The sequence below is a fragment of the Trichoplax adhaerens genome, genomic scaffold, assembly GCF_000150275.1.
Source record: "Trichoplax adhaerens TRIADscaffold_4 genomic scaffold, whole genome shotgun sequence".
Taxonomy (NCBI): Eukaryota; Metazoa; Placozoa; class Uniplacotomia; order Trichoplacea; family Trichoplacidae; genus Trichoplax; species Trichoplax adhaerens.
The window spans coordinates 5,057,275-5,075,344 of record NW_002060946.1 but is presented as its reverse complement, the minus strand read 5'-3'; the positions used below and the strand labels follow the sequence as shown (position 1 = coordinate 5,075,344).

Here is an 18,070-nt window from a genome sequence, read left to right as displayed (position 1 = left end):
ACCATGCCTAATCGTATATAAGATAATAATTTATCTTGAAAACAGTCGCATTTGCTATTTTAATCCAGATATGACTATCATCTATTCGAAGCTAGACCATAATATTAGACTCTAAAACTATACTTAGTCATGTCTAAGATGATAATTTAAATTTGCAGCAGCTCCGCTTGCTATTTCAATTTAAGAAGGGAATCTTTTTGAATTATCGTTGATTCTAAGCTACATCCAATCGAAAGTAATCTAATACGTATAATGCCAATACCAAAAACTTTTTAAATTCTAATCGGCGCTCGTGCAGTCACACTGTTTATTAATTATGTGCATTATATGATCTAAATACAAGATATTAATGAGTTATAGAAATGCTTAGATAATATTCTATCTAAAATGATAATTTTTGTGCTTATAATCTTGAGTAATTGGCACTATTCTTTGCTATTATGAGATATTGATGAACGATAATCAGGTTTCAGTATTTTTTTATTCTCTTATTTACGATCCGAATGACTCACGTCCAAAATACTATTCCACTTTAAAAACAAGTTTTTGAGGAATCCTATATGTGTTTATGAACTATTCTATTATCTTTTTTCCATATTTTCAAACATATCTTATACCTTATTCACCCTTGAAAAAAGTTAACGCTCACTTCAATACTGTTCCCCTATCTAAGTATATGATTAATTCCTACAATCCTAAAGTTTATATCCAAAATGTTTATGAACTTTGCTTCAACAAGACTAATCCATCTGAGATGATACAAGTCCTATCCTATATAATATCAGTATCTTACGGTATATCGTAATATATGGAATAGGGTAGTCATAATTAGGCTCTATTCTTTCTATGACGATAGCGGTTACAACATACGGATTAATTTTAGCTATGTTTAGACCCTACTCAATCCTTTCTTAGGTAAGAAGTAATGCATATATTTAACATTAAATACCAATCAACATATCTTTCAAATACTTTCGTACTTAACTTTATAAACAAGGTATTGATGAACGATAATCATAGCTTGTAAAGTATAATCTTACACTCAGCGAATCATGAGGGCTACAATTTCTTAGAACGGCCCTGATATTTCATTTTTAAAAGAGATTTCTATGATCTATTGAATTTACACAGTCCTTACCTTGCTAATCTTATTCATCCCAATCATCTTGATAGCGATCGTCTATTGACTTCCAAGAAGAATATAAGACCGTCAGCTACTGTAACTCTTTTAAAAATCTGAATATTTATTATCGTATTCATTGAATAAAATAGTCATAAAGTGATCGTATTTTAAAGCCATAGCCATTATGCTTAGGACATAATACAAACGCTAACATCATTATTCTTCATCATACCTCATCTAATGAGCTCAATCATCATCTGTTAAAAAACAATCCCAGTCAAAACTATCCCGCCATCAATAGAAATAGAATTAAATTGAATCATCCAGTTGTAGGCAGTTTAAAAAAAGGAAAGACAGGCGTCATCAAAAATGCTCAAATAGAATAATATAATTATAATGAAATGACAAAAGTTGATTGACAAGACATTGAGTAAACCAACCGCTAACAGTTGTATTATCTCATCAAACCGAGAATAAATTATCTGATGTTAAATAATTGAAACAAAGATTTTTACCTCCATCGAAGTTCTAATCACATGTAACTACAGTCTGTTGAGTTTTCCAGAAAATAGGTTGAATGTGTCAATACACTGTACCCTTATTGATCAGCGTATTTGCTCTTGCTTTAGGCTTCAATCCATCCATTTTATTCAGGGAAAAAATTGAACATTAATAGCGGCGAAGAAAAAGAAAGAATACGGAAAAAAAGAAGAGAATTACGTAAGTCTATGACAATTTGGTGCATTAATACTGTTGCCCTAAATAGAATCAAATATTCAGAGGATAAAATCCATTTATAATCTGCTTGCCACGTTCTTATTTCCATCGAGAAGTGGAAAATCGGTATTGTCCCATCCACTTGTACATGTTGATTTTTCTACCTTTTTCTCCCTTTTTTTTTATTCTCGACCTTCTGAATCATTTCTTCCATGCTGCTTATTTATTCACCACCCATGACCATTCTAATTAAATTATTTTTCCCGATATAAATTCAAATTGTATCGTCATTACTGCAGTGATCAATACTACAGTGATAATACACAAATGATTAAATTAATGGCAGCAAGATTGATATTTGAACAGGAAAAAAATTGGATATCGAACGGATCTTGTTCATCGATCATATATGTATCTTAAATTGATTTTAGATAACTATCGGGTCAAGTTGATAGCAAAATGAGTCTGGAACGAATACTAGAAATCAGCGAACTTTTAACTAAATCAAATAAGATGGCGTATCAAATGCTAGTTGTTAAAATTGGCTTGTCCCGGCATGCTTGATTATTTCTTTTCATTTATGTTAAACCACTAAAGCTTCTCGTTTCTTAGGCTTAAAAGCCTATAAAATCGTCATAACAAATCAAATTTATTTTACTCTATAGTCAAGCATAATTTCTTCTTGTATAATCTGTAAAATTGCCCGCTCCTGCCTTCCGTTTTACGGAAAACGAATCGTATAATGTCATCCCTTCGATAAAAATTTCTAGCCTAGCAATCGGTTTACACACAATATGAAAAGTTCTTAAGACATTGTCATCATATCCAAAATCATCACCAACAGCATTCAAATCAGTTATAATAATTTTTCTTCCTTTGTGCATTAGCTAAAATGTTGTGTTTCTGTTGTACAGTAAACGATTTGACAACGATAATATAAGGGGACTAGTCATCAAGGGAAAGAAATAGTTGAATATTACTTGGGAATTCATTTATTGAACAAATAGAAAGTTTAAAGGCCATGATTATTTCATGGTATGATTCATTAGATACAATCGATTGATTAAATTGGTCATACTTGTCCACATTTGTGGGTGAAATAAGACTAGAGAGAATAACCTTGAATACTGTGGAAATTCAATATAGTTATCCAATTGCTAATTAGATATATTGCAAGAAAACTTTCAATTTTCGTACAATAAACAGTTCCCTATGTAGTCTCATTTAAACTTTTTAGCTTCGCTGACACGATTCTCTGATTTGACAATTTTTAATAATTACCTATTGATAAATTAGTTACACAGTCATCAAATTTGATCATTTTACTTCCTAGATATTAATATGTTAAAAATTGAACAATCCTTCCATGACGGGCTTTACGCTTTAAATTTCGTAGATAATATGCTATTGACATTCCAGGATAAACCGGTAGTTAATCCATAGTCGGAAAGGATAACAAAAAATTTTTCAATTTTCTTCCAGCCCTATCTTGATTTAGCATTATCTTTTTCCTTTACTTTGACTTGAAAGAGTCTCCGTTTATAGTGACGAAAAGAAAGAATTGAGTCTGTAATTGTCTATCGATATACTTCCATTGCTATATCGCATTCAAGATAAGCATTGGAATGGTTATATATACATAATCGATATACAGTTTTATTCTTTATTTTAACCATTCCAACTTCATTTTCAAGATAGAGAATATCAACTTTCTTATCCAAAGATTAGTTATTATTATTTTCTCACTCGTTTTCAAGTTATTATTTACTTAATTTAGAAGTAATGTGTTGATATTTCACTTTTATTTTTATTCACCCATTTTTTATAGTAAGAATTGTCTCTTTTTCTTCAGCAGAGAATTAATATATATCATATTATCTTTCCACTCGCTTTCAAGTTATTATTTACTTAATTCATAAGTATACCTACTGTGTAATGTGTTGATATTTCACTTTTATTTTAATTTACGCGCATTTTACTCTCATTTTTACGGCAAGAGATGTCGACATTTCTTAATCCTCGAATAAGTGACCGCTTTTTTTCTTTGATTTTTCAGTATTGTTAACTTGATTTGCTAGCTATATGTTTTAATGTTTTCAATTTTATATTCTATCTTTTCTCAACAGTACCAATAAAGTAATTTTTATTTCATGTCAGTTTGATGAAGTCAATAATCGAAAAATCGATTAATTCTTAAATTATTTATCTATCAAGGACTCATTTTTATATAATATCCAACTTGACTTCGTCGTACTTGAGTCTTTCAGATATCCTTATATCCTGATAGAGTTGATATTGGATCATTCATGACATTGAAAAACATATTTAGACAGTAATAAGACCAGGATAGAAATGATTTATCATTAGAAAGGACATCTAATTATTCAATCAATACTAATTATTTCTTGCACCGATATTCGATTGTATTCAAATTAATTCCCACATCTAATTGCATGGGCTAGTGTATTATTTGTCTTATACGCTCGCTTTAATATATTGATTGGCATATCATCTATGGAATACTAGATTGGATGTTTAAGAATGAGTATTTGCGTAATCACCTACGAAAATTTTATTTAATTTTACGCTACTATGAATGATTGTTGATATCCTACCATTGAAACTAACGGGTCCACTACTATAAAACGCTTAATTTCGCGGTAGAATGTGCTCACGATTAGATGCTTTACACTATTTTCTACGCTCTTCACTTTCACTTACTGGATACTGCCTTTCCTGCTAATAACATATGAATTACTGAGCACTTGATTTTATCTGCGAAAAGTAATAATTTCAGTTTTTTGGCAACATGACTATTTTCGATCCATTTTCTCTTCAATCTTTAAATTTCATAACTGTTGTTGCGTGCTTCCTTTCCTAGTCATGTGGATATGATCTCTAAAGTACTAGATTTCGCCTTGCAGGAAATTAGCGGTACCATTTCCCCATTATTACCTTCATTTTCAGCCCATGCCTCTTCGGTTTCATCAATGATTTAAAGACATCAACATCCTTATTCAAACTATTAGCTTTAATCTATTCTATTGGCTATCATGATTTATTGCGTGGATATTTAGGCCTAAAATAGAGAAATAGACTTGTTAACAATATTGTCTTTCTAATTAATCAACTCCAATTCGATAAACGGAATCATGAGTCATAAGAACATAAAATATTCATTGAAGCTATTGATTCAACGTGTTTTTTTGCAACGTATCCTTTCCTTAAATGCTGAATTAATCAATCATCCGGTCATGATACCATATTTGTTTTCTTTTGTTTAGTCGCCATGGTTGTTTTATAAATCAACAGTAGTTTTGTCATCAAGTCATTTTACTCTATATATCTTAGAAGACAAATCTGATCGGCCAATACTAAGTAGTAGTGGTTAAATGATTTTGAAAAATTGCCAATAGCTTAATTAATACTACGAGCATCCGTTAAGATTTTCTATTTTGATGAAATTTTATCTACAGACTATTAATGGCAAAGCTTTCATCAACGAACTAAATATAACGCATTAATAGTTTTCCTGCTTAACCTTAACCTAATACTGACATTGATTGCCGATCTAAGTACAAAGAAGTCGTGGATGCGTTAATCTAGTTCTATCTCCTACTGTTCTAACGGATAAATTATCTATCAATCAACATCTTGAAGAAAGCTTTTAACTAATCGTAACTTCTAACTTAGGTAACCGTACGTAGATTCCTTTTCATTCTTTACTCTATCGTCAAAATTTGGGTTGTAATGCATTTTTAAATTGGCTAATCACAGTTTAATCTGGATGAGTTTGTTACCTATTTCGATTTTTATTAAATTTTAAACATCTTAAAGTTTCATTTTCTTTAATTACACCTTTTGCACGGTTGATTACATAACCTGTTACAGGCATTTTTTTCCTTTCATATTTACTCTTTAGATATAACTTACTTGATTGTTTCCTACCGGAGGATTCTATATTCGTATTCTTGTAGTTACGGCATTTCATTGACAGGTTAATCTTAGGTTTTATGTTTTATGTATAGTCTATCGTATTTTCTTGATATTTTATTTGAAGACCTAAGATATTGGGTATTCATTCTTATAGTAGTGTGAGAGTGTTCTATCTTGATGTTCCTCTCGTTTGAATAGCGAAAAGTACGTTCATTTCTTGATTTTCTGCTGCACTACTTAGAAGGTCTAAAGATATTGGATATCGGTAGTAGTTCAACTCCTAATACTATAGTCTACTTTCTTAATATCTTGCTCCTTAGACGATGGAGGGATAATAGTTTAATTTCCCACATCAGACTCTCGCTGTATATATTTTGTAAATTTCCATGATTTTAAATCACTAAATATAGGGAAATTTATACTAGGTCGGCCTTGATCTCCATAGCATAACCTATTTTCTTACTGCTGGCATTTCGTTGCCTGCATTGCTTATAGATATGGGATAGCAATGTAGTTTACACTATTGAAGCTTTATTAAACTTGTAGTTTTACCCTATAAAAGGACTCCATGCATTTAGTAACAGCCCTTAGGGTGTCAGCGGTTCGGTTCTAAACAGTTCTGTTTTCTTCATTAAAACCTAATTTCAGCCTAGGCTTACTAGTTATGGCCAAAATGGATAGCAGACTAATGATATTTCAATTTGCAGTATCAAAAATGTTTTCATATCAGTATAAAAAGGCCACAATACCAAGAGTGAATATCGTCAAAAAATACAAACATGCACGATCTCACAATCTAATCAAACGCACAGCTTGAACTATTTCCGTGCAATCTTATAACCTTAATTTCAAGCTAATTTGGATCTAGTCTATACTTAGCTACTATCTAAGGTCCATCTACCAGCTAGAATAATAACCTATTTAAGCATCAGTCTTATCGTCAATATTGAAATATGCTGGTAATTTGAATATTCTTGACAAGCTATTTCTCGTTGTTTGGATTACATTAGTATTAAATGTAGTAGCCATCCCATTCTACTGTATATTTTATAGCAGAAAGAACTTATGCGTACGATGAAATAGAGAAGTTAGGATTGCTTTTATAATTGAAAAGAATCAATTTACGCAAAGGCAGCTCGGCATTGAAGTTCTTGAACTTTGAATTCCTTTGCAAGCAATCCTAGCAGTGAAGTGTAAATCTTTCACCATGATCCATATGGCAATTACCTTGAAAGAGGGATGCAATTCATTCTATCACTATCGTTATAACAAGTAGAAATGCCTAGACAGTCTTTCTGGATTCAAGAATTGCATGAGAAATGTTAACGTTTAAGCCATTAATCTATCCCATTCTTCTGTTCTACCCAATGAATTCATATTATTACACCATAGCATTGCACAAGTCTGCCAACATTACCGTGCTTTGGATATGCTTTACCACATAAAGTATGTTGAGCCGAGATACTCAATTTACTGTATGCTCGCTTATTCTAACGTTAATACAGCTTATACGAATACTCAATGTCTATCCTACATCATGGTTTCAGACAGGGTTAGTACTCCTCTAGGTCGTAGATTTCACAGACACATGGACACTTTTAAACTGAAGAGTTATCGCTTATTCGGTATAGAACACGATATCTTGCTATGGCAGTATGAGTTTCTTGATGACAAAAAATGAGTACCACGCTTGATTATACCACACATTTGCTAATTAAAGCATTTTTATTTAATTTTTCACTCTGTCAGCACAATATATCGTACTTAACGATTCTCTTATTACTCTCACATCATATATGGGTACTATTGTGAATATTCTCAGAAGTTATTGCTCAATTTAATTCAAAATAGAAGCGGTTATTTTAGCATTCTCTACATAACTGACTTTCTCAATTAGTTTCTTGACATATTCAGCTTTTTAATGTCTGTAATTTGCTAACTTCCATGGTTAAAATATAGCGAAGAAAGAGCGAGTTATGCCTCGTGTAGTCTACTGATTTCTGTGAGTAAGTTGATGAAGTGTGCCAAAGTTTTAATGTTTAAATTTAGTTTCACAATATATTTCGCAATAACAATATGTTAAAGTAGCATTACCTACTATTTGGATGGGTAAAATTCAACGTAAAGCTAACTTTATATAGCAAAAAATGTTTGAAAGATTATTATCGAAACTATGCCCAGAAATGCAGGATTCCATCAAGAAACTATAAATATAGAAAATAACTTATTGACTCATGTTTCCTATGCAAGTATTTAAAACTCGCATAGAATGCATAAAAATCCACAGATTGCTTTCTATAACCATTCATCGAATCTTTCTGGAATATACCGTATAGGAATGTAACTCTGTGAAATCTAGATAGAAATCGCCACGAAGGAATGGCGCAAGCAAAAGTGATAATTAAGCGTAGCATAGGCTTTACTTATTTTCTCCTATAAGCTGTATTCCTCTTGGGTTGCTATCTACTCTAAGTTTACGAATACGTTTAAAAATCAACATTTGGAAGTAAAAATTATGATTCGCTGCAGCAGTAGTTAGCCATAGGTGCTAATCGATGGAATTGTAAGTACACTACGTTGGTACCATTTTATTTTGAAGGCCTCAGAATAAAAATAAGGATAAAGGATTGCTTGTCAAACAGCTTCGATTTTAAATTATTTAATCAAAGTGCCAACATCTCTGATTATGTAGCTTAATATCACGTCTAGTATTTAAATCGGTAAAGTAATTCAATCAGAGAATTATTCTTTACGGGAAAAAGCATACAAGTATCATTGATACACCGTGTGATAGATCAGCAGGGAATCGGATATTAACGAAAACGATAATCACATAATATCGTTATTTTACAAAGTTGCTCATGTAATCATTTAATAATCACTTTTTAATTTATTCCATGCTTAACTTAATTAATATTTACGTCAGCATATTAACAATTCTATCCAATACCCGCGGTGCAGATAACCTTAATTTGACTGCATTTGTACACTATCTTAGTTGCCATCATAGGTTGGCTTCTATAGACATCGTTCATGCAAGTGTTTCACTGCTGAAAAAGTTGATTATAAAATGATGCTTTTTAATCATGATTTAATATTTTATTCCTCTCTCAATTTGTTTTAGTTTCCTATCCATACTGACCAAAAGTAAGTTATTCAGGCCATTAACGTGGATTAGATCATCGTATAAAAAGGTTACGACTTGTTTTGGTCAACTTAGATCCATTTTTACCCGGAAAAAACTTTCTTAAAAGAATCCTATTGCAAGAAATTAGATAGTATTCAAGCTTAACGTATCTCTGTCGGTAGCTATGGAATCACAAATGTCACACCATCCTCAATCTTACAAGTGGACTATGCAAACTAAATCCAATCATAATGATCGCTATCAGCTCGATCCAGTAGAAGCAGTACAAAGAAAGTTAAAATTAGATCACCATCATTTCTCTTTAAATAATCATCATTCAACTAAGCATATTGATCAAGAGAGAAAAGCTCATCCATCTATGCTTCTTCGTTCATATGCTAATCATCAGCAAAAACAAACTATCGCTAACTCGATAAGGTAAGTCGAGTAATCTATTTCATAACGGAATATTCAATCATGTTCTCGAATTTTATCTCACATAAACGTTTAGTAGTGTGTTTACAATATTGCTTATACTGTAGATTTGATGATCCAATTACATCATATAAAATTTCTACCATATTTGTCAAAATTATTCATGAAAACGTAAATTGATGTTTCTGAATTAACCGGCTATCTGGGTAATTTGAATTTATCTTACAGTAATAACTACCACGAAAAGAAATCAAAATCGCAGCACACTGCAAACCATCAGAAAGAATTACAGATGGCAAAAGAGGACATAGAAGCAAATGAAAAGCTCTCTGAGTTAAGGAATAGAGTGAATCAATCAAAGGAAAACAAATCTGCCAAGGTAATAATAATAAAAATATTTTGAATGACTTTGAATATCAGTAATTGCTGTAGGCCGACCTATTTCAAAGATAAAAAAAACTACCAACACGCTATTTGAGGATATAAAGATTTTACTTATGACTGAAATAGAATGATTCGAGAGATTAAATAGCGTAGCCTTGCCTAAGGTGTAAATTTTCAGGGTAAAACGGTTTTTAATAAGCAGTCCTATTTCCGACTAACATAGATGAAAATGTCTATTTTGATAGAGTTTGATTAGGTTGGATTGAAGTTCGATACCTGTTTTGATACTATTATACATTAAAAAATTTGCCATAATATATGTTATAATATCAATTTTTGTAGAGAATTTTGAGACTTTATTTTAAGATAGATTACTGTCCCGACTATATCTTGTACTGGAAAATTTCTAAAGCTTTTTTCATTACAATCTTGTATCACTATAGCAATTGATCGACCCTTCTAATTTAAACGGCAATAATCACCAAGACGAAAGTCCACAATCCAATGGTAACGATAGCACTACCAATCAATGCAGCCTTTTCGTTAATGATCAATCGCCAGAGAATGATAAATTAAAACGGCAGCAAACAGAAGATAAGGTACTAGCAAATATTTTAACTTAGAACGTACTGTTAATCATTCTTCAGTCGATGTAGTCAAAAGGTTTAAAACAGTTTCTAATACTACATCACAGTATATCAAACTTTAAAATACGCAAAATCAGCCAAGATCTTTCTATGATTATGCTATACCAGTAGAAATATATTTTTTCTCTCCTATTAGTAACACCTATTTACTTGTACAGTGTACAGAGTTCGTACACTTATTCATATCCAATGTATGGAGAATTTATCAAACTGAAAGCTTAATTTAGCTGTTAATAATTTTCATCTTATTTCAGCAGTAAAAATGTATTCTTGATCTGATACAACAATTTTAATGTCGCTTGATATGGACATGAAAAGATCAATGTTATTAATCATTTATCATGAATACCCTAGGAGGAAACTTCTGACGACAGCAATAAGGACCGTCAGGGGAAAAAGGCTACGCATGATAACGAAGGAATCAACAATAAGCGTCCATCCGATCAAGACAAGAATGATACTCATGAAAATTCACAACAAGATCAATTACTACTTCGCCATCAACAAAATCATAAAGATGACTCTGTCGAGAAATCATTTGTACCATTTGTAAGGCAGAAAAATAAAGTCAATGAACAGTCTCAACAATCGAATAAAACTCCTCAATTAAAAGATATGCACCTTCATCATGCAGCGAATAACAAGAGGTTACTAAATGCCATCAATCAAGATACTCCCGCTCCTATGACAGATATCCAACAATACTGGCAAAATAAGATGATACTGCAGCAAAATCGTCCTGATCTTATTGATCCTAGATTTGAGCAAGAAATGTTAGCTAGAAACCTTCTTCATTCTCAATTAGCAGCTAATAATTCAGTTAAAAATATCGATCCTGCCATATTACAACAATTCTACGCCAATTATCAATCACAAATAGCTAATAATAATAATCAAGCCAATACTGCAGTAATCAATGCAATCGGACAACAATTACATCCGAGCTATTTATCACAACTAGAGCTAGCATCGCAACAAGGACTTGCTTTATATCCAGGACTTGCTGGTCATCCTAATCTTCTACAAACCAATCCTTATTTAAAAGCTCATCAAATCAATGGTATTACTGAGGCCAATGCCTTGCAAGAATTAGAATATCAGCGCTATCTTGCTATGATGTATCCATCTTTACTTCATCGACGTGAAGGTGAAAATCTACCTATCAATCATCCTTTAATGAGTCCCGATTTAGCTCAGTTCCCATCAGCTCACGGTGAACTTCTTCCGGGTATGCAACAATATCCTTTAGCTGCTGTCAATGGTGCTAGTTCAGGTAGAAATAAATAGATATAAAAATTGGGCGCAACAGTATTCATTGCATAATTTCCTGCTGATTTATTTACTTTTTATCATATCCAATCATCTGACTACCGTATTTTATCAACGTAGTACTAGAAAGTGTTAATGTCACGATTTATTATTATGTCATAACATTTTTTTCATATTATTATGACTAAAATAATCTGACTTGAAATAGGTGCAATACCTAATGGATTACCTCCTGATGTAGCTGCACAATTGCAATATTCCTACATGATGCAGCAAGCAGCTTTGAATGGTCAGCGAAATTCTGCTTTGCATCCTTATGTACAAAGTAATATGGAATCAGGTAAGAGTCGTAATCGAAGTACTTTTTCAAACAATATTAAAGTATGAAATGATGACGTTAACATAAATAATTGTAATTACTCTAAAAATTACCAGAATTATTACTAGAATTGGAAAGGCAACGACAATTTAGCATGAGAAACGAATACGCTGATACTGCTAATGATAACAGCAATAGTAAAGCATCTAAAATAGATGAACAGCTCAGTCGGTTGCAACGTGAAGAAATGTTGTGGATGAAGAAGCAACAACAAATTAAGGAAGAAAAAATTAGAAAACAACAGCAACGTCAGCAGTTAATTAATTCAAATTATAAGCAAGTGAATAAAGAAAAGAAAGAAAAGAATTCTGCCGCTAGTAATGCATCATCACCTGTACAGAGAGTAAAGGTTCGACGATAAATCAGGATTATTTTTCTACTTTTTATATAAATGCCTTTAGTTATAGACACATAAGGATATTAATATTAACTTGGAGTATATTGTGCTAGATTGATTGAAATGATCTAATTAATGAATGATTACATCAATTTTTGATAGATTGAAGTTGCTGACCAAGTTAACCAAGTTAATAATAATATTAAAGAAAATGCTGATAGTAATTGGACTAATACAAGCAGTAAGCCCGTTAAACTTGTGACTCCCGACGTTAAAGGCAGCACATTTACCGTAGGAGAAATTATGGGATTTAAAGAATCTACAAAAAACATAAAGAATGCTGATACCGAAAGCAAAGTCAATAATAGATCGACTCAATTCTCGGAAGAGGACAAGCCTACCATGAAGGATAGCAAGGTATACCATTCAGTCAAGAATTTTTTCATATGCTAAAAATTCTAGCTTTTTATAGTCCTACATTAATGGATCATTTTACTCTTTGATTAGTGCTTATTGCTGCAATACATCAACTCTACGTCTGAACATAAAGGTATGGTTATTGCTGTAACAGCAGTATATAAAATTGACTACCAAGCCCAGGAATAGTATCTGAACGATGTTCAGATTGAATTACGTAAAATGTAGTAAGCTAAAACTGAATATTTGCCACGCGGTAAAAATTGTAGGATCGACTAGGAAAAGGAAAGCAGCGCATCATCCACAAAGTAAAGATGGTGCAAACAAGAAAATATTTTATATGGCCAAATTAGGTCTAGTGCCATGCGGTGATGAAAAAGGTTAGTAGGCAATTGCATTGTAACATCAAAATCATGATCAGTCCAGTGCATAGGTGATAAGTACAATGCGTCAATTCTTTTAAATAAGTGTTTCATAGAAAAAATTTTGGGAGAGGATAATTATTTTTTATGGTTTATTAAGGATAATAATGAATCCATACGGCATACATAGCTACAGCATTAAAATTCAAAGTGATAGTTGTTAGCAACTTTAATAAGTGATGATGTAATCTTGACAAAATTTGCTATTGTTGTCGATGCATATTGATAACTAGTCATTCGAGAAGAGTTTGAGGTCAAACGAAATAAAAGACGACTAAAGGCAATGGAAGCTTCTCTCGCTAGTGGTAGAATACGAAATCGCAAATTGAGAAAACGTAGCAATCACAATCAGGTAATGTAATGTGTATTCATGTCTGTCACCTCACACTCGTATATAACGATGGTATTCTACTGTCGCTTATGTATCAAAATATCTAAAGTCTATTTTATACTTTATCAGAAACAGAAACTATCTACGAACAAGTCCAAATCAGCTTCAAATCATCGTAAACTGATTGTTAAAGTAGATTTTGCTCGTCGTTCTTCACCTGACATGACAATTTTTCCCAAGTCGTCATCGTCTTCCGATAGTGATCAACCAACTTCGAGATCGCCATATATGCCTATAACTGAACCGATCACACCACCAGATGCTTCTTTAAGTAAGAATAATATAATATTGACCTTAATAGAACGGTTGTCGTTGGAATTGAATATCTACTGAGATTTTGCAATAGAATAATAATTCACTTCTATCCGCATTTTCATTGGTGATAATTGTGTATGATAGGCAATGATGAACAATCGTAATAATGGAAAATATTAGGAAAGCATGAAACAACAGATGTGTGTGAAGAAAACTAGATCTATAAACTAGGATTTCGTTGAGTAAAATTACTGAAGGAAGCCAACAATATTCAGATGGATACAAAGAAAATTTCAAATACTGCTTGCATCTTACTCTTGCTATATTGTATATTGATCTTTGATATAAGTTCCTATTTTATCAACACTTTTGTTGAGTAGCGAAACGACGTTATAAGATTGTCGTAGATACATGGATCAGGAGTTAGTACGTATTTTCATGAATTTTTTATTTAGGATCAAATTTACCTTCCCGCTTTCAACCATTTTATTTACGGTCATAAATTTTCATTCAAGATATTAATTTATAGGAAAATCAATAAATATTCTATGGAGTGATTTATAGTACTATACTTGGCTTAAAAGTAGCCATTATTTATGTTGAATAAAACAATCGTTAATAATGTTTTAATAATTCGATAACGTACAAATATTAGTAATATAGATCAGTTTCTGGTTTCCTATATTACCTCTAGATAATGACTTGCTTCTAATAGGTATAGACGACATACGAATTTTCGTTAACTAGTTAATCCTGATTGATCTATGTATAGAACATGTATGATGAAAATAATGCTGATGTACCTTCCCAGTCTAAGATCGTTATAATCATTTTTAATAAGATACAAATCTAAAATTACAGTAATAATGCTTTATACTTGAATAATGTAATTTCGTTTGTGAAGAATATACCGACGTAATTGGCGAATAATAAAATCAAAATCAATAATGGTTTGTTTTCTTTATTGATTCATTCATTTATACCAATTCTAAATAGCTCTTCGATATTACGGTGTAATGATAATATCGCTACTTTTAATAGTACCAGTAATTGGCATAAATATAAGAAATACAATTAAAGTATAGATTGTCACGGTAACCTATCCATATTTCTCCTAATGATAAGAAATTCAAAAACGCTGAAAATGCGCAAACATCAATTTAGCCTACTGAGGTAATATTATTTTCACCTCCATCAAAAAGTGTCAACTCATACAATAAGTATGATCGCAATTATTTTCATTACATCTAATTTGGAAAAGAAACTACGACAGATATGAACATCCATCATTAAAGATCAAGGCAATTATCGGTTGCCAACAAATGCCTGTTCGATGTTGTACAGGTATTCGTCACATTACGTTCATCCAGCATCTACAAATTGTAAAATTTCGATAGATAATGCAGTGATTGGTTTGTAATGACCCTATCAAAATTATCACTGGCATCTCTCGTAATTAGTGTACAATGTGGATACAGCAGATTTATAAATATTATTCAATTCCTATTTTACAGTATGCTATGAGCATTTAGTAGACGCCGTTACGTATGTAAGTAAGTAAAGCAACGCATCAACATGTAAATACTATACAGTAAAAATAAGATTGTTATCCAATTACGTAGACATATTTATAACATATATACTGTAGTTTAATAGAATTTAGTACAAAGTGGCATTCTTGATACTGTGTCATTAACAGAATAGATAAAGATACTTGATGGTGTTTCGTATCATTCCTCTTGGATTACAGTGGCTTTATATGATCTCAGTAGTGCAATTTATAGGATCATTAAATGGATATGTACGAGTCTATCTTCTGCCATTGAAATGCACAATATTCAAGACACGCTCGTGTATGTACATTGGTAACCTGTATGAAAGAGTGTAATGTGCTGGATACCTACAGTATTGTAGGTTGTAATTCTATTCAGTACCAGCCAGTTGAAGTTGTTCATCTTGCAAGCATTGGAGACGATACGACTGGTCAAGTGCTTGCGTCAATAAAGGTCTTATGAGGTTAATCTCCATCATGGATAAATTATCTAACCTAGCATTGGTTGCTTTTTCTTTAATCATTCCGTCCATACTCTTCTTTAATTTCGCCATGCGTAAATCAGCTATATCTTTTATTAATGTTTTAATCTCATCGGCATGGGGTATATCCTCTGCAGCACTGAAATGAAATAGGCAAAATATTTAATAGAATAGGCTCGATCATAACTTCATCTATTGCATCATATGTATGGTTATTGCAAGCATAGTAGTGAGGAAGATTATTATAGTTAAGTAACTCTACCTATACTGTAGTAAGATAAGACTAACCAGTTCATCAACAGCTGGGTTATCTCAATATAATGTGGATCAGGCATAGGACAGAAAAGTGCAGAATCATTTTCCGCTTGTTTCAACTCTTGAAGAGTTTCTGGTATCCATGAAGAATAAGAAAGAGAGCCAATCCATTATTTTGTATGCCATTTCAACATTTACATCATCTATAGCAGCAACATTGGCATAGAACTTACCGACATTCATCCATTTTGGAGGTTGAATTCGACATTTTTGGCGTTGCTTCAGATCGATGGCTAGCCATAAAGGCAGATCCGTTGGCATGGAAGGATTAAAGGGACCAACATCACCCTACATGAAAGGAAGAATTTTAATTCAACACCAAATAATCACTGCAAGTCAAGCTCATTATGATACTCTGTACTAGTAAATTACAGTAGTATTGCCATTGAATGGCTGGATTTGAGCTGTAATTTATCCATTAAAATCGTATGGCCATTACTGCAATGGCTAACTTTGATACACTATTAGGAAATGGCAAAGTGATGTGGCTCGCATCCGCTTTCATGAACTCTGTCATGAATTGATAACATGAACTGATTGGATTGATACCTAAAATTGATTTGTACAGTGTACACGTCTATGAATTGAATTTGTGCAAGCCTAGCTAAGGAAGCTAATCTGGCTGTTGGCAATAGCTTACACTGATTAAATAAATCTTGTTTTCTGAGAAATTGGGTAGGACCGTCACGATGCTATCTTCAGCAAGAAATTCAATCTCGCAGGCCTCCATCGCCTCGCATCGATGAGCTGGAAAGTGATCGAATGTTGTAGATTGTACCCTAGCTGTACATTGTAGCCTACTGTACACTGTACTGTACAGTACAGTACAGTATACTGTATTCCTGGACGCAACAGTACTGTATACTGTCTACTGTACTGTAGACTGCAAGAAGTCATCGATATCATAGTCTAGTGCTTGATCAGCCGTAGTGATCCATCCATGATGACATCAAGAAGGAAATCGGCTTCTTCTACTAGTCCATGACAGTACTTATCAAGTCATGGATATCATAGTGTAGAACTTAATCAGCCGTAGTGATCCATCCATGATGACATCAAGAAGAAAATCGGCTTCTTCTACTAGTCTATGACAGTACTTATCCAGTCATGGATATCATAGTGTAGAACTTGATCAGCCGTAGTGATCCATGATGACATCAAGAAGAAAATCGGCTTCTTCTACTAGTCCATGACAGTACTTATCAAGTCATGGATATCATAGTGTAGTACTTGATCAGCCGTAGTGATCCATCCATGATGACATCAAGAAGAAAATCGGCTTCTTCTACTAGTCCATAACAGTACTTATCAAGTCATCGATATCGTTGTCTAGTACTTGATCCGCCGTAGTGATACCTAGATGGTGACATTCGTTTCGCTCGCAAGCGGTGAATCCATCATGTCTACTGTGTATTACAAGCAGAAATGATGTCAGTACAACATATTCTGACGTACTGTTTCAACTCAATCACCATCGACAACATCATTTCCGTCCAGTACCAGTAACTAGCGCGGGAAATCTTTCACCAGAGTAGAGTAGAGACAGTACAGACCAATACACTGCAGTGTACTGTACAGTACTGTTTTGAAAGGCTTAGCATAGCATGGATTTTCTTGACGGGTTATACCAGAAGAAAACGATTAGTCCGTGATTTTCTTGCACCAACAATGGAAAATAGCGTAATAGTAAGCATTACTGTCTTGCAATGCAAGAACTTGTACAAATAGACAGTACACTGAATACAAGTTGATCCGAATAGAGCACTCTGTTAGGGTTGGGCGGGTTCAAATAAAAAAGAAATTCAAATTTGGCAGATTGGAAAATGTCCTCAAAGCGGACTACCGTCACAAACTACTGTCACCAAGTTGAGTCCTCCTGTCC

The 18,070-nt window shown here is 32.8% G+C and overlaps 2 protein-coding genes across 2 annotated transcripts; one reads left to right on the top strand and one right to left on the bottom strand.

Moving 5' to 3' along the window:
• Positions 1-9,087: 9,087 nt before the first annotated feature.
• On the top strand, positions 9,088-14,341 carry TRIADDRAFT_55772 (uncharacterized protein; the record flags this gene model as incomplete). Its single annotated transcript, XM_002112051.1, has 12 exons — positions 9,088-9,341; positions 9,567-9,717; positions 10,166-10,321; positions 10,724-11,642; positions 11,847-11,978; positions 12,074-12,366; positions 12,517-12,771; positions 12,862-12,904; positions 13,041-13,151; positions 13,427-13,545; positions 13,654-13,855; positions 14,295-14,341. The coding sequence occupies 12 exons, from the start codon at positions 9,088-9,090 to the stop codon at positions 14,339-14,341; spliced, it is 2,682 nt and encodes an 893-aa protein (XP_002112087.1).
• A 1,421-nt stretch (positions 14,342-15,762) lies between these two features.
• Positions 15,763-16,918, bottom strand: TRIADDRAFT_55771 (uncharacterized protein; the record flags this gene model as incomplete). The annotated part of the gene is made up of 4 exons (XM_002111554.1): positions 15,763-16,012; positions 16,162-16,261; positions 16,362-16,476; positions 16,829-16,918. 4 exons carry the CDS (start codon positions 16,916-16,918, stop codon positions 15,763-15,765), a joined length of 555 nt encoding a protein of 184 aa, XP_002111590.1.
• Positions 16,919-18,070: the final 1,152 nt, after the last annotated feature.